This window comes from Heptranchias perlo, chromosome 10 (assembly GCF_035084215.1).
Source record: "Heptranchias perlo isolate sHepPer1 chromosome 10, sHepPer1.hap1, whole genome shotgun sequence".
Taxonomy (NCBI): Eukaryota; Metazoa; Chordata; class Chondrichthyes; order Hexanchiformes; family Hexanchidae; genus Heptranchias; species Heptranchias perlo.
Window position 1 is genome coordinate 52213670 of NC_090334.1, and position 23568 is coordinate 52237237.

General features: G+C 44.5%; 1 protein-coding gene and 1 long non-coding RNA gene across 4 annotated transcripts in view; one reads left to right on the top strand and one right to left on the bottom strand.

Moving 5' to 3' along the window:
* The window catches only part of LOC137326552 (uncharacterized), a 181420-nt gene extending 159136 nt beyond the window's left edge, over positions 1-22284 (top strand). The window contains exons 5-6 of one of the 2 annotated variants that reach the window (XR_010964216.1): positions 20460-21602; positions 21689-22284. This is a non-coding gene — a long non-coding RNA (uncharacterized lncRNA). The remainder of the gene's footprint in view (positions 1-20459; positions 21603-21688) is intronic. The other variant, XR_010964217.1, reaches the window with a different exon arrangement.
* On the bottom strand, positions 11719-22735 carry si:dkeyp-72h1.1 (uncharacterized protein LOC799956 homolog). Of its 2 annotated transcripts, XM_067991765.1 has the most exons (5): positions 22535-22735; positions 21098-21476; positions 20204-20291; positions 17500-17707; positions 11719-15460 (listed from the first exon to the last, which is right to left on the bottom strand). In XM_067991765.1, exons 3-5 carry the CDS (start codon positions 20288-20290, stop codon positions 15372-15374), a joined length of 384 nt encoding a protein of 127 aa, XP_067847866.1. In that variant the 5' UTR covers position 20291; positions 21098-21476; positions 22535-22735; the 3' UTR covers positions 11719-15371. The 2 variants fall into 2 exon arrangements, with proteins under 2 accessions (XP_067847866.1, XP_067847867.1); XM_067991766.1 differs by lacking the exon at positions 21098-21476.
* Between the last annotated feature and the right edge of the window lie 833 nt (positions 22736-23568).

Consider the following 23568-nt stretch of genomic DNA (forward strand, 5'->3'; position numbering starts at 1 on the left):
GCTGTCTTTACTTCTGGCTTTGCAATACCATCATATTTAGTTCCCACGTTTAATTCATTAATTGTATCAGTGCTTTTCTCAGTGTTAGGGATTTATTCGCACCTTTTAAACACTTTTAACACTGCAAATATGTCCTCTCTGCTGCTAAATTATTCTGTGCTGTATTTTAGATCAGTTTTAAACTCAATCTATTGGAAGTGTTGCTCTCTATTCATACCATGTGAAATCACACCCAGATTATTTTAAATGTTCTTCAAGTTTTCATGTTCAATATCCATCATTTCTGTAATTTATATGTAGACACAAATATACAACTCATGAATCTTGGAGGGCAGTAGGAAGAGAGGCAAAATGGCTACTTGCACATTTCTAGCTCCTCGGCCAAATTAACTCATCTCTCTCAGGTCTTCATATTTCATTTTGCTTCCCAGCAAAATGGAACAGGGATTCACTTCCCTCTGATTGGCACTTTGCCAGATGATCCATCTAAGGTCAAGGGGAAGAACTGCTGTCCGGATGCTCAATGTTCAGCTGTATCCACAAACTAACACATTGCATATCCATACTGCCTTTAATATTTTACAAAGAAACAGAATTTATATTTCCCACTTTAATTAATCGAGTCTATTTTACCTGGAGCTGGACAAACACATTACTATACTGTAAATATTACTATTTTCAAAATAAATTTATTCTAACTCTTTCAAAGCTGATGCCCATTTGAAAGGATTAGCAATGAAATGTCATGCAATTGTTCCAGAATTCAAAGGTGACCCAGCGCATCATAAGACCAGATTCATCATGGCTGATGACTAAGCAATTTTCATTACTGCTTTGTCATTGCAATTAGAGGCCTAAGATATATCAAACAGAATTTCAGAAGTAGGATTTTTAAAACTGAGTTAACTACAACACTAGTGTCTATGAGATCTTGGGTTCTTCTCTTTGTATTTATATATTGTACACACTAAATAATATAGAAACCAGGAAATCCCAAAAGAAAATTATCTTGTGATGCCACAGCGTCTGTCACCTGATCTTGTTACCCTTCAGGTTAAATGTATTGATTAGCTGTAATACTGTTTTATTCTACTTCACAATAGGTCAACCTGAACAGGCGGTAGCCTTCTTTAAATATTTAAATTGGGGTCCTATGCCTGCTGCAGGACCTCAGCACAATTTTTGTGTACCGGTGGGTAGGGCGTGCACTGTGCATACCCCACCCATTGATTCCTGGTGTGGAATAGCCTAACCAGCACTCCTTCCAAAAACAGACATTTTTTTTTCCTTTCATTGTTGATGGGCCAGGAGGGGCAGGAGTGCAGCGTCCTCCCGGGATCGCCTCCCCCCAGGTGCATACTGTCTGCCGGCACGGCATTAGAGCCAGCTAATTTACCACCCTCCTGATCGCCAAGCTGCCTCAGAGCAGCTGTTCAGCCCTCGCAACTCACCAGCCACATGCTAATGAGGCCCAAGCACCAAGATGGTTCAGGCCTCTCGCTGCTGCAATTGGGCGGGTGGCTTGATCGCCGCCTGCCGCCCGCCTGATCACCACAGCAAACAATTAGGTATGAAGGCAAGCGATTTCAATGCTGCCTCAGCGTGTTTCCCATGCTGTGTGAAACACGCCATGGGGAACGAGTCATGTTTCAGCCGGCAGCCATTTGGCCATTTAAGTCCCTGTTTGACAGATGGGGATAAAAGGTGAGTTAATGCAGCAGAGCAATCAATTCTCTCAGACAAACATTTGGTTGGGAGATCTTTGGGTTTAGACTGAAAATTCTTGGTTTCCACTCAGAATTGTTCCATTTACACATATTTACCAACTTTTCGGACCCCTTCAAACTGACACCATCAGGATGGTGGGCACAATGGCTACATTCACGAGTACATCCGAGGACGAGGAACAGCACCATTCTCACCAGACACGGCGTGCACTTCCGCCACTTGCAGCTCCACAACACAGTGCTGCGCCACAGGCACCTGCACAAGAGCACAGAGGGGAACAACAGAGGGAGCAACGTCACAGTAGGCACTACCCTCGTCAGGTCACCGAAGGTTTGTTTCGCAGGGCCTCGCAATACATCAACTTCCCCATGGGCGACCTCAGCCAGGCAGAGAAGGCAATGGGATTCTACTCTGTGGCTGGCTTCCCACATGTACAGGGTGCAATCGATTACACGCATATAGCAATCCGAGCACCTCCACACAAGCCAGGACTGTTCATCAACAGAAAGGGGCATCACTCCATCAATGCTCAGCTCATTTGTGACCACCACAAAAGATTTCTTCATGCATGCGCCAGATTCCCTGGCAGCTGCCACAGTTCGTTCATTCTGAGGGAATCCAACATCTCGGGCCTCTTCCACACACCAAACACCGTTTAGGACTGGCTCTGCAGGGACATGAGATACCCCTTGCTCATGTGGCTCATGACACCTCTGAGGAACCCCATCAGCGAGCAACAGTGTCGTTTCGACAGCCACATCGCCACCAGGTCTGTAATTGAACATGAGATAGGACTACTGAAGATGCGATTTCGGTGCCTCGATCATTCTAAGGGAGCGCTTCAATACGCACCAGCGAGAATGGGTCGCATTATAGTAGTGTATTGTGTCCTGCACAACATGGCGCAACAGAAAGGGTACCGGTTGATGAGGCCCCATCCCCTCATTCATCATCCACATCTACCATCCATATGAGGAGGAGCAGCAGCAACAGCAGGAAAAGGAGGAAGAGCAGGAGGAGAAGCAGAAAGAGGACAAATCCATCGGCAAAGCAGCGGCTCACCTGGCTGCTCATGAGGCCAGGGAGTCACTTATATGCGAACAGTTCTCGTAAGATCAGAAAGTGAGAAGAGTCCAGTCCTCACACCACCTTGAAAGAATAGCACCAACACCCCCGCACAAAACAGTCCTGCAACTACACATAAACCCACTGTAAAGTGACCCACTGGGTGGCATCAAGTGTCGCCGTTCATGGTGAAGCACATAAAACAGCTCTATCACAAAAGCCAGTCAAGAATGGGCAAGACGTGACACTAGTGGTGATAATGATAACATTTAATGTGACTTTAACAAAAGCCAAATATAAAAAAAACATGAGTCTATCAGACACCCTTGCGCATACCCTTCGTGATCACAAATCCTTAGCCTTTCTCTTCCTACACTTCTATGTGGTGTATCCCCTGTGGCTGCAGCAGAGGTAGTGGCAGGTTGCTCATGTTCATGCCCTGACTGCTTTGATGCTTTAGGCCTACGCCCTCTGGGTTTTGGAGCCCATGAGGGCCCCTCCAAAGATAGCTCCACCTGCACCTGTGCAGGGGCAGACTCGGCCTCCTGGAGAGGAGGCAACATTGTGGGTACTGGTTGAGAGGGGGGCAACGGGTGAGACGTTGGAGCACTTCGTGTGGCGTCCCCACTTCCATGTTCCCTTTCGCCATCATCCCTTTCCTGGATCAGGCCCACATCACTCATACCACCCTGCTGGACAACAGTTTGGAGGATATGTATGATGCCTTGGAAGCCCAGTTGTAAAGTTTCTGTCAGCCTGTTTAAGGCGGCAGAATGTTGTTTACCGTGAGTCTGAATGGCCGTTGTCAGGGCCTGAATAGACTCATTTCTGAGCCGTGCTTGAAGCCCAATGGAGGCTAGCCTTCTCTCCATCGCAGACATTCCCTACAACACTATCTCCGACATTTCCAGTTACCTGCGACACTATCTCAGACATTTCAGGAGTTACGTGCGACACTTTCTCAGACAGTTCCTCACGTCCCTGCGACACTATCTCAGAGATTCCCTCACGTCCCTGTGATACCATTCCACTAATGCAGGAGTTGGACTCCTCCATCCTCTGTGCTATTGTGGAGACTGTGAATGGCACCTGTTCCAGTACCTCGCAAATGTGCTGCTGTCCTTCGATCATTCTCCTTTTAAAGGATAGCCCCGGGGTTCAGAATCTGCGTCCAGCTGAGCAGAGCCTGGAGAGGAGTTCGCCCGCAGCTGCCCCTGCCACCAATATCTGCTCGTGCTCACTTGTGTGTGGTGACTCATTAGGTGCCAACCCAACTAACTGACTACTAGGACCCAACCAGTTGTGAGTATCTGCGCTGGTGGATGGCTCGCTAAGATGTGACGGTGCACCCTCAAAGGCCGGGAACTCCTCTGAGGAATCGCCCTCTGCCGTCACTGAGGTCGTTGAACGCCTGTAAGGGAATAGAAGGCAATATTAAGCATCATCACAGATGTGTCATGTTGTGATGAACACACTGAGGTGTTCAACATGCCAATCATTGTTAACATCAATTCATGTTGCGTGTGATGAATGTTAAAGTTTTGTCACCACACGTTTGTGGGGTGCCAGTCTCGGCATCCCCGACAGACAGGCACTCGAGGGTTCGGCAGATCTGCAGGGCCTCCTCCTCCACGTCTGTGAGGACCACTATTTGTTGTGACCCCCCTCCAGTCCTCGCCCTCTCTTCTAGAAGGGGAGAAAGTACAGACATGTGAGTGAATGATGGTGAAGTAGCCAATCGATGAATGCATTGCTTTGGGTGAGGCTGACTGTGAAAGCGGTGCACCAGTGGGTGAGTATGAGACAGAGACATCACATTGGATCAGGATTGGGGCGAGTGGTAGTGGTGGGGTCACAAATGGGGAGGTGAGGAAGTGCTCAGGAATTGAAGGTAAGTTGAGGATGAGCCTTAAGTGGGTGTGAGGAGTGATGTGATGGAGTAGTTTTGGCAGTGCAGAATGAGTTGGCGGGGTGGGGATGGTGATGTGGAACACGGAATGCAGGAGAATCAGTACGTTTACTCACTTTTGCTGCTCTAGTTAGGTCATTGAAACGCTTCCTGCACTGGACCTAGGTATAGGAAATGTTGCTGCTTTTGGTGACCTCCTCTGCTACCTCGAGCCTGGCCTTTTTGGTGGCAGATGCAGGCCACTTCCTCCTGTCGGACAGGTAAAATAATTCCCTCCTCCTCCTCAGCCCGGCCAGTAGCAGCTGAAGTGAGGCATCTCTGAATCTTGGAGCAGCCATGCCCCTGTGCTGCTCCATTGTGTCTTCTTGCTCCTTGGTCCAGCAAAATCCATTGGAGCAATGGCCCTTTAAATCTAGAAGCTCCAGCTGACAGCCTGTCACACTGGTGTGCAGTCTGCCCACTACGCAGCTTTCGGACGGCAAACCCAGAAACAAGGTTAAGGGACACCAATTAAGTTGCGATCACGTGGGGAACGGTAAGTTTTTATTATTCGGGGTTGCTGCGCGCCCATTGACTCCCGGCTGCCATCCCACCGCCCTTTAAAAATCGAGCTCAATGCATCTATTAATAAAGCCAAGGACCCTGAATGCTTTTTTAACAGCCTTCTCAACTTGCCCTGCCACCTTAAAAGTTTTGTGTACATACATCCCCAGCTGTTTCTGGGGGTTAAATTGGCTAAGACCAATTATTGGGCGGGGGTAGCGCGATCCACTACTAACCCACGCCCAGTGGCCCCTATGCAGGCAGCATGTGAACTACGTGCTGCCTGCTAATTAGCATGATAGCTCCGTGCAGCCAATGCTACCCGGGCTGCTGAGAGGCTGCACGGAGAATCAGGAAGCCCGAAATGGGGCGTGCTCAGCGCACGTCATCGGCAGCCTGCACCTCTTAAAGGTGCAAGTGCACATTTTAATTGGCAAATGCACAGTCCACTGGGAAGAGGGAAAGATGGCCGGAAGGATGATGCTTCTCCAATGATGCACTGGAGGCCCTGGTGGAGGGGGTGGACGAAAGCAGGGCCAACATGTACACGCAGGGTCGCAGGAGACCCTCCAGCCTCTAGCACTGCAGGCAGGGGGAGACTATGGCCCCAGAAGTGAATGCCAAGAGCATGGCACCATGCACGTGGGTGCAGTGCCGAAAGAAGTACAATGATTTGACACGAGTGGTCAAGATGAGTGAATGCAAGTGTCAAGTGGCACATCCTACCAACTGCACCACTGCTCCACTCATCACAACCCCCGTCACCCACAAACACTGCCCATCCATATGCAATGCTGCACTCAATATGCTGCATCTCATCCACACATAGTACCAAACTTGCAGGCCACACAGCCACCACCCACAGATCACACACACTGGCAGCTATTCAACCATGACAGGCACATCACCCAGACACCTGGCGGGATACTCACTGACACACTGCCCTCCGTCTTGCAGGAGAAGGTGGCGCATAACAGCCGGCAGCAGGAGAGACCTGAGGGAGGACAGGCACCCCGACACGTCCTCACTCCCTTGGATGAGACTGTGCTTTGGATCATTGACCAGGCCGTTGCTGCACCTGTCACCATATGCCTCGCTGGAGGTCCTGATGAAGGGGGACTCTGCATATCTAATGCTCCTTCACATTTCACACATCCCTCTCCTCCCATAATCTTTTCTGACTCGTGCTGCAGATGCTGCCGACACGCACGTCTTACTTGCTCCTCTCCCCGCTCCACAACTCAACCTGTTTCCCTTTGTCATTGCAGATACCTAAGAACACATGGCACCGTCCGAGGAGGAGGAGGAGCTCACTGAAGGCACACCATCATTCAATCTGACACTCGCATCCACCAGCCCAGAGACTGACACTGCGCATCCTCTAGAGGATAGGTTAGAGGAGGGATCTGCATGTGGTGAAACACAGGGCACAAATGCGCAGGAGAAGGGGTGGGGGGAACGGATACCACAGGTACCAGTTCGCCGGAGGACGTGGTCGCTCACTAGCTCTGCTGCAGAGGAGTTAGATGAGGACTTCGATGGATCAGACTGCAGAAGACGGCTGACGGGAGTACACCACCAAATGCTTGGGGCACTGGAAAGCCTGCCAGAAAGCCTGCTCACAATGTCAAGGGACATGGAGAACTCCAGTTCAACCTTGGCACAGGACTTTGCGCAGAGCTTGGAGCCCATCCATTCTCACATGGAATGGGTGATCACCTCCATCTGCACACCCGTGGAACCCACCGTGATGCAGCGTCTGATGGCCGATGTCACGGTTTCCATTGCAGCACAAACCGATGTGGTCAAAGGTCTGCAAACTACGATTGCTGTGCAGACTGCTGCAATGGAAGCTGAGACTGCTGCAATGGCAGCTCAGACTGCTGCTATCATGGCTCTAGGGACCACAGTGGAACGGGGCTCCCAATGCGTCACAGCACTCCAGCAATCTATTCTCCTGCTGATCACCAGGACTGCTGAGGCACCGCCCCGGGAAAGTGGCAGTGGCACCATGGCAATCGGATCTGCTGTCCTCTCTCAGGACGACAGCATCCCTGCTCCCACACCTGCCATTCTGCCAGTGCCCCTGTTGTTGCCTATCAGCCAGCCAGGCCAGACTGCTGCAGCCCATGCTGAGATGGCGCGGTCTGAAGCCAGGCCCTCCCAGCCCAGAGCCGCTCAAGGTCGTCCTCCAAGGCCATCTGCACGCTCCTCCATTGAAGGCCAGCAGCCTTTCACCATCTATGCTCCAGGCACTAAGGGAATGCACAAGGGTGAATAGTCCTGTTCTGTTCACCACACGGACTGCAGCGGTTCAAGAATGCAGCTCATCACCACCTTCTCGAGGGCAATTAGGGATGGGCAATAAATGCCGGCTTCGCCAGCGATGCCCACATCCCATGAACGATTAAAAAAAAAATGTGACTTTGATTTTTAATTTTAGTGATGGTTTTTATTTGTGCGATGAGTTGAGGGAAAAAGCAATGTGCAATAAGATGGAGGGCAATTTGTTGGTCATGTGGGAGCGGACAGGTGGGGAGTGTAAAACTGTTAATGAATTCGGGGATGTAGTTGACATTATTGATAGCGGGCACGGATCAGGCGAGCATGCAGAGCCCATACAGACAAGGCACGTCTTCCTCCACTTCCTCCTCCGGCTCTGCCCCCTCCTCCTCCTCCTCAGCCTCTTTCTCCTCCTCCTCCACCTCTGGCTAAGGGTCTTCTCCAATCATCAGTGGCAAGCGCTGGTTCTTCATGCTGGTGAGGTTGTGCAGCATGCAGCATACCACCACGAATCGTCCCACCCGCTCAGGGCTGTGCTGCAGGGCTCCTCCAGCGTTGTTTGAGGAGGCCTATGGTGTGCTCCACGACATTGCGTGTGGCAGCATGGCTGTCATGGTAGGCCTGCTCTGCACATGTGCATGGGTTCCTGACCGGAGTCAAGAGCCGCCGCGTGAGGGAATAGCCCTTGTCGCCCAGTAGCCAGCCTTTGACTTGCCAGGCCAGGTGAAAGATAGCTGGCACGTTGGACTACCACATGACGAAGGCGTTGTGACTGTTCCCAGGGTAGTGGGCATCGACCTCCGTGATGCGATGCGTGTGGTCGCACACCAGCTGCATGTTCAGGGAGTGGAAGCCCTTTCGGTTGACGAAGACGGCCGAGTTGATATGCGGGGCACGCAGGGCAATGTGTGTGCAGTCAATGGCACCCTGCACCATGGGGAATCCAGCAATGCAAGTGAACCCCCGTGCTCACTCATTCTGCTTGTCTCAAGAGGGAACGTGATGAACCTGTTCCTCATCTCGTACAGTGCGTCTGTGACCTCCCTTATGCAGCGGTGCACTATATACTGTGAGATGTTGCACATATCACCAACAGAGTCCTGAAATGATCCTGAGCTGTAGAAGTTCAGCACCACGGTGACCTTCACAGCCACATGCAATGCTGTCCTTGCTCTGCTCTGAGGCTGTAGTTGTGGCCACAGCAGTTGACAGATCTCCGTCACGGCCTCCTTGGTGAACCACAGCCATCGGATGCAATGCTCCTCGCTCATGTTGAGGTAAGAGAATTGGTCCCAAAAGGCCCTCATTGGATGCAGCCTCCTGCTCAGTGCCCAACGCCTCCTCCTTCTCTCTCTCTTGGCAGCTTGACCTGCTGTGCGTGGCCTCGCTGCATGCTCCCAGTCGTGCTCAATGCCCAGCGGGAGCCCTAGCAGACCACCCATGGATGCCAGGAATGTTGTTCAACCACAGTTGCAACTTTCTGAACCACAGGGCAGTACCTGCCAAACCACTCTCAAATGTACTCAAGCAACTCTCAGTAAGTATAGGGAGCTCCAAAAAACACTTACTATTCCACCACCAGCCAAAAGCAATAATCCAGCCACTAACCTGTAAATCCTGCGTGGTCCCTTTAAATAGCACTGGTGGGAGGTCCTCCAGTCATTCTAACACGTTTAGATGGTCGCGGTTAAGACTGCATTGAGTGGAGCGTTAAGTCCCAAAATAGTGTCTATCACTTTAAATCAGCGTTGCACACTGATTGTATCCATTTTCTCCTTACTTTACGTGCTGCCGGCATTCGTTATTTGCGTATGCGCTAATACCTATATCAAGATGGCGTCCAGGGCACATCACATTACAAACCTGCGTGCACAGCCAAGACGCCATCTTGGCACTTCGAGAGACCGCGTAGCGCTGAAACAACAGGTGCTAGACAGCCTAATTTATAGCCCAGTGCCTCTATTAATAAAGCCAAGGATCCTGTATGCTTTTTTAACAGCCTTATCAACTTGTCCTGCCGCCTTCAAAGATTTGTGTACATACATCCCCATCTGTTCCTGCAACCCCTTTAAAATTGTACCATTTAGTTTATATAGCCTCTCCTCATTCTTCCTACCAAAATGTATCACTTCACATTTCTCTGGATTAAATTTTATCTCATGTGTCTGCCCATTTCACCAATCTGTCCTCCTGAAATCTATTACTATCCTCCTCATTGTTTGCTACATTTATGTCAACTTCTCCTGCAATGCGATAAGTAAATGAGGGTAGACTGGGAACTGCAGCTCTGTTGACAAAACGGAAAGAATAGACACCACCCAGCTTCCAGACCATGGTGGCTACAATGCATGCTGCTGCCTTTCAGAATCTGATATCTGAAGTGTTTGAGTATCTGTAGCACATGAAACAAGTTGGTTGGTTCAAATTTCACGTTCATCTAAAAGCATCCAATGATAAAACTGTTAACCACAAATGAACAGAATGCACTTCACTGTTTCTCCAAAAAGATCCAATTCACAAGAAAAACAATCATATCTCTGAAATTTTTTTTCCAAAGTCTTTTGAGAAATCCCTACCAACCCCACTCTATCCCCCAAAAATTGAAATTTATAATTTAATAAACGTAACAAATTGAACAATTCTGAAAAAAAATCACAAAACTTCCAATATTTCCACCAGTATCTGCCTCGAAGCGAGCTCCCTTCTCCAAGAATCCCAGGCTTACCTGCTACTCCATTCCCAGAGCTTCAATCCTTCACCTGGGCCTTGTTTCACAATGTGTTGTGCTTGCATGCGTACCTTCAGAGATCAGTGCCTCTCCCTGCTGCTTCTTTTTGTCCCTTAGCATATGTGCGAACATGATCACCGTGTTTTACATCATATTGTTTTCATGGCCTTTTGCATGTTTACAATCCTGGGTCTTTGCCTATATTTCACATCCTTGGTCCTTCCTTCTGTTGTCTTTGTGCTGTGCAACCCCCCTCCCCATGTCTCTCCTTCATTCCAGCCATTGCCAGGCCAGGCCTCTGCTACACTCCTGAACCCAGTCCTGCACTACATTCACAGCTAATCCTGGCCTTGGTGCCCACTCACAGATTTTTCCCCTCCCCACTCACGAGTACTTGCACACCAAGTTCCAGCCTGCTGAGTACTTCCAGACCAACTGCTGCCAGCCACCTCCAAATACTGCCAGTTCTCAGCCTCCACAAGTGCTTCTAGACTCCTGCAACCCAGGTGCTGCCAGACCCAGCTGTCTCCCTCCTCCAGGTGCTGTCTTGCCCCAAGTGCTAACAGATCCCCATTATTACTCCCAACCGGATTGCTACAAGATCCTAGTGTCACCTGAGATCTCCTCAACCTCAGACCAGCTGCCTGAGTGCTGCCTGGTCCTAACCTTCCCAAATGCTGCCATCCCTCAGCATTTCCTCTGAGAGCTGCCAATCTCTGACTGCCCATTCTCCTTCCAACCCAACACAAGAAGCCCACTTTCTCCTAGCCTTTCCACCCTCTGTCTCTGCCTATGCCATCCTACATACCATCTCAGGCCCAGCTCACCCACTATTTTCCAGCACAGCCACCAATTTCTCTCAAATTCTGTGATCCACCAGCTCCCCGCAGCCTGTCCCCACCCAATCCAATACTCGTATCTGGCTAGTAGTACATGTTGGCTATCATCTAGCTGTCTGCCCTGGGCTTTAGCAAAGATAAGACTTACAAATTTAGCCAATTAGTGAAAAAGAGCAATAGACATTGGGAGATGTACAAAATAAAGATGCAGATTTACAGAAAGAATAGTGATGAATGAGAGAAAGAAACAGAAACAAACAGAAAAACAAAGAAATGGACACAAAGAATTAGAGTGGAAAAGAAGCAGAGAACAGTTATAGGAAGGGAGATACTTTTTATGCATGTCAGCAATGCCATGAGAGAACAACTAGTATTCTTTATTTTAATATAGTACTTTAAACAGTACTACAATCACCTGGAGATTTACTAGGCAGTTACTTGAAACCTTTTGACCGTATTATTTTACCAGCGTAATTTTTAAAGAACATTTATCAGATACCAAGAGGCATATTTGTTTCTACTAGAGTTTTCTTATCTTTTATATGTCACATATATCTATTCCATCTGTAAGGAAATAAAATGTAAGACAAAATTTTCTAATTAATTTTATTTTGAAACCATATGCACAAAACATTGTACTGTAATTACAGCTCAGCAGAGTATAAGAAACGTTGTTGAATTGTAGAAACAAGAAAGTGGCACAAACACCTCTTGCTAAACAAACTACTAGAAACAAAGTCAGACCTGTCTTTTTCAGGTTACAGTATCACAAATGTGCACATCTATTGTAAAGGCTGGTACTGAATTGGAAATGGTCACAGAATTGAGAACTGAGTTATATATTCTGTTGCCATATGAGGTTCTATTGCTATAGCACAAAAAATGAAAAATGCAGAGCTCTCACTAAAAAGAGTGAGTGCTTTGAAAACAGGCAATGATTCAAACACTGTCCCATTTTTGGATGCCAACATAATTTCAAACATGTGGTGGAGAGAGACTATCCTATCATCTACTTTCGTTTTCCCTGCCCTTCTCCCATCACCACACTACACAATTATTGTGTTTTATAAGTATGCAAATGGATATCAACCATTGAGAAGAGTAATGTACATGTTTTGGTATGTCAGCAGACATTTCACAGATGTTTTAGCCACCAAAGAAGTACAGCTTACACATTTGTTATTTGCACCTTTTAATTGTGCATTTGTAAACATGGCAGTAACCCTCAGTTGGAGGCCTGCCCCAACAAGGACAGGGTTCCATGGACTGTTTTCAGTTGGCCACGAAGGATCAAATAACTTTTGCATTGTCGAGACAATCCCTCCTCCTAGCTGGACACATTCCTGGCATACATATCACCACAAGGGCCAATTATTAAGCAGCAAGTTGCAAGGAATGCCAGTCGGCCTTTGACGACTGCGAGGATTTAGCAGAAGGAAGCAAACTACAGGTGTGGCAAGTTATCCTAACGTTATACCAGGTTGAAAACTGTCCCAACTAAGAAGATATAGTTGTGATTACGTTTTATTAGAAGATATGATAAAATGAAAGAATTCAAATCAACAACACTGATGTAAAAGATGAAAGAGTTGAAAGCAGCAGTGTGACAATGTAAACTCAGGCTACACTTAAGAACATGCTAAATGATATCATTAATCATTAAAATTACATCACCATCATGATGTGAGGATGGAATCAGAAACCTAGTACAAATATAACCATCATATAAATAAACAGAGGTCCCAAACATTCTGTTGGTCCCCTGCACCACTAGAAGTGCAGCAGGGTTCAGGACTTCTGCCCATCAACTGGTCAGATGCTGACCCCGATCAGAAGTTGCAAAGTCAGTCAATTTACATACTTTGGATGGATGCCTGCACCATTTTGACACAACTAGTGCCCTCAACTAGCAGGGGAGGGGGAGGAATTTCACTGCTGCACCTTGCTACTGCATACCAGAGCCAGATGAAGTTAAAAGGAGGGCTGGTAGGCCCAGAATTTAAATCTATTGCTTTCCCTGTAGGGAAACTGACATTTAAAAAGCTGCTGGACTCCATGTCTGCCAGGATTTAGTCCTGGCATGTACAGTGGGGAGTGGGTGCAAGAAGTGCCCATCCCCACTTCCTGAGAAATTTCAGATCCCAGGCAGCAAAGGGCTAAGACCTGACAGAACCAGCTTCCAACTCAAATTCCTTCCCCCATCCCACTCAGATTGTGCGATTTTCATGCTCAGATTGCACAGGAACTTTGGGGCTAAAATATTCCAAGGAAACTTTCAACACAAGCTTGTAGAGTAACAAATACACTGGTCTTTTTTTACTCATTCAAAAGTTATAGAATTGCACAGAATCAAAGTATGATAAACTAATGAGCGCATTGGAGATGTAAGTTAACTAGCATGATATAATCTTTTTCTGGTTCAGTATGTATTTTTGAGTCATTGCCATCTGTGTCAATTGACTAATGAACATTAAAGAGTGGAAATTTCACCTTTTTATTTTAATTCCCAATTAATAATATACTTAAATGCTCATTTAAAAATAGGCTAATAAATTTTGGTCAAAACTTCAATTTTTGTGGTTTGGATTGACACTAACACCAATGTCAAGATTACTTTTTGTTGTTATATTGCTGCATTAAACATCAATAATCTCATTTATATCAATATCTATTCTTTGTGCCAATGCCATCAAATCAAGTCAAGGTACTGGAAGAAATAGCCTTATCTGGTAAAGGGAGCTTACAAAATTATTTTTCCCCCTTTCCAATCAAAAAACCCAAATAAGTATTTTTTTAAATAAAGATCCGGAAAAACTTTTTGGAATCCCATTTTGTTCGTATTTTGGATGGCAATTCTGGCGTGGACGGTTGATGCTGGTTTTCTGAATAAGAGATAGAAATCCAAATGAAAACAGTATTTGTGAAAGAGTTTTACAAGCCCGAGAAACAAGGTGCGTAGCTTCTCCATTGGCATAATGTTTTGATTTTTAAACTGATATGGTGAGATTGGTGGTATAGTACTGTCGCTGTGCTCCCTCAATATGGTGTTATTGGTGCAGCCAGTCTGAGCCTAGTGCATTGTTCAAATTGTGCATTTGTGTCCTCTAACACCTGTTTAATGACTTACACAATTTCCAATAGACTCTGTCCTTGCAGTACTGAATTTCCTTTGACTCTTTCAAAATACACACATCTGATATCATCTCATACATATATATATCTATCTGATAACATCTGTAAAAGACAGCTTGTTAATTTTTTATGATGAATATAATATAGAATTAGAAGAATGAAAAACTGTCTGATTTTTCACTAGCATTCTGCAAATAAACTATGAAATTTAAACTTACATTTTTAATTGTGATGGTGCTGAAAAGAGATGAACGCTTTTGATTTCAAAATGAACCCTAATGCAAACATAAAAAGACACTTTCTATATAAAATATCACAAATATTATGTGAATGTCTACATGCCGAGTTTAGACATAGCACCCCTCAGTTTGTCCTTGTATTACTTTTCCTCTGCTATCTCCATTCATTTCAATGCTATTCATTTCTCCTGTTGCCTGGGAACAGGCTGTGCTGTGCCAACTTGCAAATGGAAAAAGGTTTAAAATAACAAGACCTCAAACTCGGGTTTTTCTCAAATTGCTAATTGATTTCTGTCCACGTTATCTTAGGCTCATAAATCACAGTGTTAACCATTGTAACTTTCCAGAAACAAATAACCTGGCCAGCAGATAGCCTCTGGCGTTCCAAACCTCAAAATCCAACCATAGTATTTACACCCAAGTGAACAAAACCAGTGTTTTTTCTTATAACAGAATTTGTTTAGTCTGCCTTATACTTATTTCACATTTACACTAATATGTGTGTAACACTGGTGAATATTTGCTAATAATGAGTATGTTACTCCAATTTAAGAAATATCTGGATCAGGGTTGGAGATTGACTTGGAAGAAGAGGAAGAGTAAAAGCAGCTACTACATCTGTAGCTATATAGGTAACTAAAGACATTGCTGATCAAATATGAACATAAAGCTTAAATGTGTACTTAATGCTTGAAGTTTAAGACACAGACAATATATAAACAATAAATACTATCTCTATGTAACATCAACCACCATATTTTATATAAATAATTGTCAGAAATTCAAGTAACTGCAAAACATTCAGATGAAGCCTTTTGACTCAGAATCCCTTTTGAGGTTCTCTACCAGGTTCCAGTCTGTGACCAAACATTCACAGTGGGGTTCCAGTCAGGTCATGTCAGCTTTTAGCAGCTGTCATTTGAGCTTTCTGATGTTCTTTTATCAGAATAGTCTGTTTCGATTTCTGGTATTTGACTGGGTTGTGATGATATATCTAGAATGAACAGAATTAACATTACATGTTTTGTAGCTAGACAATAGAACACTATTATTGTAATCAGACAGTCATTTATTGAATGACTGATCCAAAGTTATCCAAGCTTTTCTCATGAGTGAGAGAAAAATCAGCTGAAGCGTTTTGCTGCATAATGCTTCCCTTAGTGCACATGGCACTATTCCTTTTATGTATAAAAACAAACTTTTTCTACATGCTTTTTATGTTGTTGCAGAAAATTAGCATTTTGACAAAAAATGACAAATGTGGGGTTAATATAATATCTATCCTCTACTGATCACTACGGTTGATTCAGCTGATTTGATTCACTAAGTGGTACTGCCCTTCTTCACCACTCCATCTGTTTCCCTCCTGAAGCTTAGTACTAATATGAGGAGGATTCATACTACTAAACATGTCACTAAAAGAACAGCCATAAACATATGTTTATTCCAGCAAGACAATAAATCTTTATTCCAATGAAGATATATATATATATATATATATAAACAATTATTGTTTACCTCCATTTCGGTAAATTATTTTTCTTCCTTATCTGTTAAGTGCTTATGTTGAATTCAAGCAAGAAGCAACCTGTTCACAGACCCATGCAAAGCTTCTTTTGAGCTAGTTAATAAGAGATGGGAAACAGCAGCCAGCATGACTTATTCTCCAAATTGTTCCTCCTTTTGTCTGAGATCCAAAACTCATAATGTGGCAAAACCATGCCCCACCAAATTCAGCACAATGCTTTGTTGCACCAGTACTCCACCTCAACATTGTACTCAATGAAAATATTATCAATAATTTTAAATGTATATTGTGCTGTAACATTATTTTAAGAAATTAAAATACAGCAATGACAATTGGCTTTAGTGCTCCATGCTAGGGAGAGGAAAAGAGACAGCTAGGGTTCCTACTCCTGATCGAATCCAGTGACTGCTCCTGGAAAGTGCATGTGTATGCACATCAGGTGAGAATAGAATCTAGTCTGCCAACATCTATTCTCTAGGGCCACATATGAAGAACGGCCGCTTGAGTGGCCGTGCCTGCAGAGCTGTTCCTCAGCATGATTCAAGAGAAAATTGGGAGAGGAAGGGAGAAAAATATGGCAGATGGAATTTGTAGTAAGTGAAGTAAAATTGCATCTGATTGCTAATCTCTCTAACGCTCTCAGCTATACCAGACCTCTAATAAATATCCTACATTTGTAACTTCTTTATTCAGATAGAAACTGTAAGTCAGTTGAACCCAGATAAATATGTGCCTGGTCTAAACAATAGATTTCAACAAATCATATCCCATTCATTCTTATTGTGCAGGTTCCTATCCTAAGCATAAAATTTAATCACAACATCCAGAAAGAAGCATCAGCCGTTCCCCAGTTTTCTCTTACGCAGTGCTCTATACACTAAATATAGTCAGTCAACTGCTACATTTCATCCAGAGAAAGCAGCACATTTCAGATGTCTTAAAATTATAATAAATAAATATTTCTCATTGAAGGTTTTCTGTTTCAGTCCAGATTTATAGTTGAATGAATGGTCAGATTGTGATGTAAAGATTTGCAAATTGATTATTTTTTCTGAAGGTTACAGAAATCTAATCTAAGCTTAAAATTGCTGAACAAGCGAGTTTTGTATTTATTGGAATTCTGCTGTAATAAAGCATAACTCATAATTGTAACATTATAGCAAGGCATGCTGTAGTCTGAATGTGACAGTCCTATTGATTAAATGTGTCTTTATATTATAGATGTATAGGATACCTTCACTGGAATGCAGTGACTGAGGAGATCATTATCATATTTACTTTCAATTTGAAAAGAAAGTTATGTTATAAAATATTTTTTAAAGCAAAAATTACATCGAGGAACAGATGCTTGGCTTTGTGACATAATTTTTACTTCATTTGCAAGAGTAAGCAATACAATTCTCCTGTGATGTGGCATTTTTGGTATTAAATACTCCTAAAATATATACTTTGGTAATCAATTAAAATAATTATAGAAGGGCAACTACAAGAGATGCACATTTTACCTTCCTCCTCATCCTCTGGTATTTTTGGTTTAGATGTTAATTCACTTTGGTGATACTCCTCATCTTCCGACACATTCATTTCATCTGGTGGCCATCGCAACTCTCCACTCTCAACTTCCCCACTCTCAGTTGGTTCAACCACAATTGATGGCAGTCTTTTTGTCATCTTAGGATACCTTTCAGATTTTTCATGGGGATCAGGAAATATCTATTGTAAAAATAAATTATTATTTGCTATTGCTACCTTTCCCCTTCTGAATTTTTCAATTCTTCCTACAAAAAAAATTCATTGGTAAATTTCAAGCTGATTGGTGCACAAAAAGCCACATATCACATTTGAGTTCTTTTCTACACGTTACATTGCAGATCCTTGGAGAATATTATTTACATCAAGGAAATTTTATTGTTAGATGAAGGGTTCTGGTAGCTGTACGAATTGGTGACAGGGCATGGCAGTTTGCCCCCCTTTCTTTTCCACGTACAAGATCTTGTCAGGTCATCCACCTCTTACAGCTGAAATGACTGGTGAACAGCCTGCTGTAAGGCCTTGACCACTTAGAAGCATGCAAGAGCAGCAGTTCAATCTTCACTTCCCTCCTGAGTTTAGGAATTGAACAGTGTGGGTGAAACTCTCTTGGCTGTATGGTGCTGCATATTGCCACTTTAATTTACTTGAGCAACTACTGCAGTCAGTGTCTGTTTAATTTATCAGGGATAAAAACACAGACAGTGTCTGTAGATTGGGAGGGAGGTGAACTGGTGGCAACTATGGCCTTGATATTAACCCTCCCACAACGGGTGGGAGGGGGCCGGGGGTTAAAGACTTAGATATGGGGAATACATCCCCAACACGCCACGCACACCTGTCACTTTTGTTACAGCGATGGATATCATGGCATCCGAGTATCCCGCCATGGAGAGAAGGGGTACTTCATTAACATATTTAAATCGGGCAACAATAGTGCGGTTGGGAGGCTGATTTAAAATTCACTGCTGCTGCACGGGTTTCCCAGGGTTTGGGAAACGTGGCAGTGAAAGGGAGGTGGGAGCTGCCGGCTCTACAAGGTAAGAGCCTATTCCAGCACTCCTTGTGGGCCAGGAGGAACAGGAGTGCTCTCCCTAGCCCCCCAAGGAAGCCTTTGGCCTCCCACCTGCCAATTGCGGCTTCTCTCTCCCCCCAGCCCGATGATCTCTCTCTTCCCTCCTGCCGCAATCGCCGACCTATCCCCCTCCCGATTGCTGGAGACCGTCCGCAAGGGTCTCTGGCTGCCGGCTCCTGCCGCTGGTTTTCCCTCCAGCCGCCGGCCAGGCTATCAATTTGGCCAGCTGCTGGACGGGAAACAACAAAAAAATGGTAACGAGATCCTGCTGTTAAATTTGACAGGACCTCCATGTCCCCAGCCTTGCCGGGTTCTTCAGCCGTTTTCAGCCTCCCCCACACCTTCCCCCCTCCCCATAAATATTGGGGCCCAGCTGGTTTAGCCAGCCATTGCCTGATCTTTCTTGATCACGCTCTACTCTGCCAAAATGGACCACTTTTCAAGGGTCATCCTGAAGAGCAAAGATAACCCCAAATTCCTCTTCTCTACTACCAATCGCCTACTTAAATCTCTCCCTGCACCCTCCGCCCTCACCTCTAACAAATGGGAGGAACTCTTGGATGTCTTCATCTCCAAGAGAGAGACCATCCATCAGTTGCCTCTGCTGCTTCCTCCTCCCCCTCCCCTAAAGCCAAATCTTCCCTGTCCTATCCCCAACCTAGTCTGGAGCCCTCATCTGCCCATCTCCTCCCATGCCTTCTCCCAGCTTATCTCATCCATGACATTTAACTCCTGTTCCCTCTATCCCCATTCCCATTGAACTCCTGACCACCCAACTTCTCTTCTTGGCCCACATTTTAATTGACATTGTAAGTGGTTTCCTCTCCTCAAGCACTGTTCCTCCACTTTTAAAAATAACTGTCATCACCACCTCCTCAAAAAAACCATCTTCAGCCCTTCTTTCCTCACTAATTACCTTGCTTTCCTGTGAATGTGTTGTCACCTCCTAGATCCCTGCCCACCTCTCCCGCACTCCCAGTTTGAACCCCTCTAATCCCTCCTCACAGCACCAAAATAGCCCTAACATCCCAAAAGTCACATGACATTCTTTGTGAAGGCTCTGCAGCCTTTGACACAATCAAGCACATGACCCGCCTCCAACACCCTTTCTCCAGCTTTCTGGTTCATTTGGTGACTGAAGCCATTTCATGTTGTCATTTTGGAGAGAATCCTCTACATAACCTGTGATCCTAGGTTTAATGACTGATTCAGGGAACATGGAGACTGACCATCATTAGTAAATGTGTCAGTATTTCCCTTTATAATGTGAACAATTCAGACAAATATAGTTCCTATTTAAATATGTGACGTTGTCATTTCTTTGTTTCATACACCTACAATTTATGTGGGTCTAATGGAGTGATAAAATGTACGCTGTTAAAATGATTCTTCGCACCATATGGACAAAAATAAACTCAACCAGGAACACAGGCGACAACCTGCATGTGTTTTAGCCGTCATTCTAATATTTATGTATGGCACTGCCAACCTGGGGTGTAAAATGTGACAGCGGAAAATCGGAAGGAAGAAAAAATATAAAGCTAAGATTATGCATATCTACTAATCACATTGACCTCAGCTTGCTCCCTCCACACACACATTACCTGAAAGGGGAGTCTTCCCTCTTCTGGAGTCTGGTTTAAAGTAAAATCCTCCATTACAGGCTCGCAGCTACTCAACACTTCCGTCATTCTGAAACACAAAGTACCAAACGAGTTTGACAAAATCTACACGCTAATGTACCATTCTGTGAGCAATTTTTAGTTAGCCAGCGATGTAATTTTGGTGCAATGGGTGTTTTAAAATTACGAAGCAAGTTAATGAATACACTAAAAATCATCCAAACTGCTTTATCTGTAGATTATGAAAGCAGAGCAGAAAAACCACCACTTCAATCTGTTCGGCAGGAACACAGGCGGACTGTCACCCTTATCAAACAGGTTCGAGTAGATGTAATGGAACAGGAGTCAGCTGGTCGGTATTTTCATACGAGAATGTGAACAGCGATGTTCTTGAACAGGGTGAGGAGAACACAGAGTAAGATAATGTTATCAAAAAACTAGACTGGACCTGGACCGCTCCAATAATAAGAATCAGAGATCTTTAACAAACCTCTTGCTCTGTGCAATCCATTCCTCTAGATCCCAACCAGAAAAGGAAACATTTAGCGAAATCTTGGCTGCACTGGAATTTGTCAGAAATAAAATGACTGTCCAAAACTTCAAACTTTCTGGTTGCTTTTGAGATTATTTTTCAAATGACGCCGAGCAGCAGTTTGACGCCATCCTAACACACGGGAAGCTGCCGTCGGTTCAATCTATCGATCGGTTTGTTGTTAAACCGATGGTTGAGAGCGGAAAGCAAAATGTTTATCTTTAATAGGCGCTCCGGCCGCCCGGTACACCGGATTGCCCTGGACCTGCTCTACATCCTATTGCTGCTGTATAGTTCGCAATGCAATGGGAATGGACAGTGCAAAACATAGCCACCATTCTTACCTTAAGAGAAGAAATACACCTGGGTGCCGCACGCACTCTACACTTGCTCTTGTGTCTGGGATGTGTGGCGAGCTGTTGGAGCTTAATTTGTGCTGAACAGTGTCCGGTTGCCGCTTTTGATGGGTGACAGCTCTATGTTAGCTGCGGACGACTGCAGCTGACAGGACCTGGTGAGTGTGAGCCGCCCCAGGAAGAGCGACGACAATTGTCCATGCAGCCACAGAGAGAGAGAGAGAGAGAGCGTCTTTCTCATCACATCCACATCACCAGTGAGCAGGCATGGTGAGGAGAGGAGCAGAGCTGGAGTCACGGGCAAGGGATCCCACTGCCGACCACTTAACGGAGGAGATCACACCCAGCACTGTGCTATCAGCAGAATCTGGGAAGAGGACAGCAAATACCACGCAGGGTGGGGGAGTTAGATCAAAAGAATAGCTTGTTTACCCTAAACAAATGTATTAATTATCAAATGATAGAATCATTTGATATATGCACACAAATTATGGTAATAGTCATATTTTAATCAATGTTTTGGCACTAAAATGATTTTGGATTTAACAAGGCGGTTCATTTACATTCCTTTTTTCAAAGGTACCCGTCTACACCTTGATTTGATCTACAACTAATGACCAACTGTTTATCTGGGAGATGGACCGCAGCAGCATTAAGTTTTCGATGGCGCTAACTTATATATGGTCACCTACCTTCCAACAAACAGCCCTGACATTTTAACCACACCAGTATTTCAGCAGTGTTTTGATGGCTATGAAGGTTTCCGAATTGGCAATGCCCATGTATTGTGTTTCAGTGCTTTTACTGCAGTGAGGGATTTTGCAGATGATTAGTACAATCAAACACAATGAAACCGTTTCTCAGAAACGAGAAAAAAAAGTCTTTCTCGGTCTCCGAAGAGGTTAAAGTCTAAATTGAGTGCGATTGCTGTGACGTCTTATTGCATCTCTCTCCAGATTTGCCCTTTTTAAAGTTTAAAATATTCACCACTGTAAGGATTAGAGCGGTGCAGCGCGGAAAGCTATTTGAGGATAGCATTCATTGTGTCATCATCTGACTAACACCACGATTTTAGCACGAATTCTCGTATGAACTGATCAGATTTCTATAAGATTATATTAAAACAAATGACAGTCACGATACATGAATCATGTTTCATACTGAACTGAGTGTACGGTAGATTTAAAAATAAATGCATTTATACAACCTATTAGGTCAATATTTATCAGACTATAGATAGATATTTCATAACATAAATATGAAACCCATATTAATTGTAGAGCGAGTGATGCTTATTTCTTTGCTAACATAACCACACTGAGACTATCGTTATACCGATAAACACAGCTGAGCATTTCCAGTCTTTCTCGTCTTGTGTGGATCTTGGTGAAGCCATATTTAAACGTGAGATTCTGGATACTTTACCTTTCCAAAGGACCTACGTGATGGTTCAGAGAAGATTGAGACTCTTGATTCCAGGAACGGAGAGAGACTTAAAGAACTGAAGTTATTTTCATTGGAGAAAAGATTGAGAGAGAAAATGATCCAGGTCTTTAAAAGATGAGATTTGGATGCTGTCGATGTCACTAAGGGGTGGCATCTTTATTTTCAACGATAACATTGTTTCAAGGACAAGCAGCTGTGTTTTCTGCTGGGAGTATTACTTCAGCATATGTTGGTGTTATTGTTAATGCCAGAAATCTGGCCAATCCAGAGGCAGCAATGAAAATATCAGTTTCATACTTAATAGGCACTAAACTGGGAAAAAGTAATGGTAAAGACACTAAGCCAGCAATGGAGGCTGGCAAGCAGCATTATAACTGGCTGAAATGGACGGCAAACATAAATGATCTAATATTTGGATGTCCTATGTAAAAGATGGGTGAGCTTTCTGAGCTGCAATAGGAGCCCACAAAAATCCTTAGTCGTGGCAGATTCAGGGTAACAGGACATGCCACTGTTAATGTTGCAGACCAATCGGCTCCTGATACCTGCTAAGTTGATCTAGTCTGACCCCCACAGAATCTAAAGAGCACAACATTCCATATGTAATTATTATTGCACCCCATATGACCACCCTCAAAATAACAGGTCATAATGGGAGCAATTGTCATCAGGTGGGCAGTGAATGGAGCGTCTGCTCCACCTGTCCGATGATGTTGGTGGGAGGTCTAATCAATTTTCATGGTTGGACCTCATTAACATCCAACAGGTAAGCTGCTAGTGCTGATCACACTTCTGATAAGCAGCTCACCAATTGGGAGGGTAGAAAATCTGGCAGGGCAGCCGATCATTAGATTATCATTTTAAAAGAAGAGGCCAAAAATGTTGCCAAGAAGAGTAGGAAGCCTGAGGATTGGGAGAGTTTTAGAAACCAGCAAAGGATGACCAAAAAATTGATAAAAAGAGAGAAAATAGAATATGAAAATAAACTAGCAAAAAATATAAAAACAGATTGT

Bases quoted from the DNA above. Each gene is read 5' to 3' on its own strand.
- si:dkeyp-72h1.1 (XM_067991766.1), bottom strand. From the start codon at position 20,290: ATGACGGAAGTGTTGAGTAGCTGCGAGCCTGTAATGGAGGATTTTACT. The intron at 17,708-20,203 runs GTAATGTGTGTG...TTTTTACAATAG, and splicing joins AGGGAAGACTCCCCTTTCAG to ATATTTCCTGATCCCCATGA. The intron at 15,461-17,499 runs GTAAAATGTGCA...TGTTCATTCTAG, and splicing joins ACCAGAGGATGAGGAGGAAG to ATATATCATCACAACCCAGT.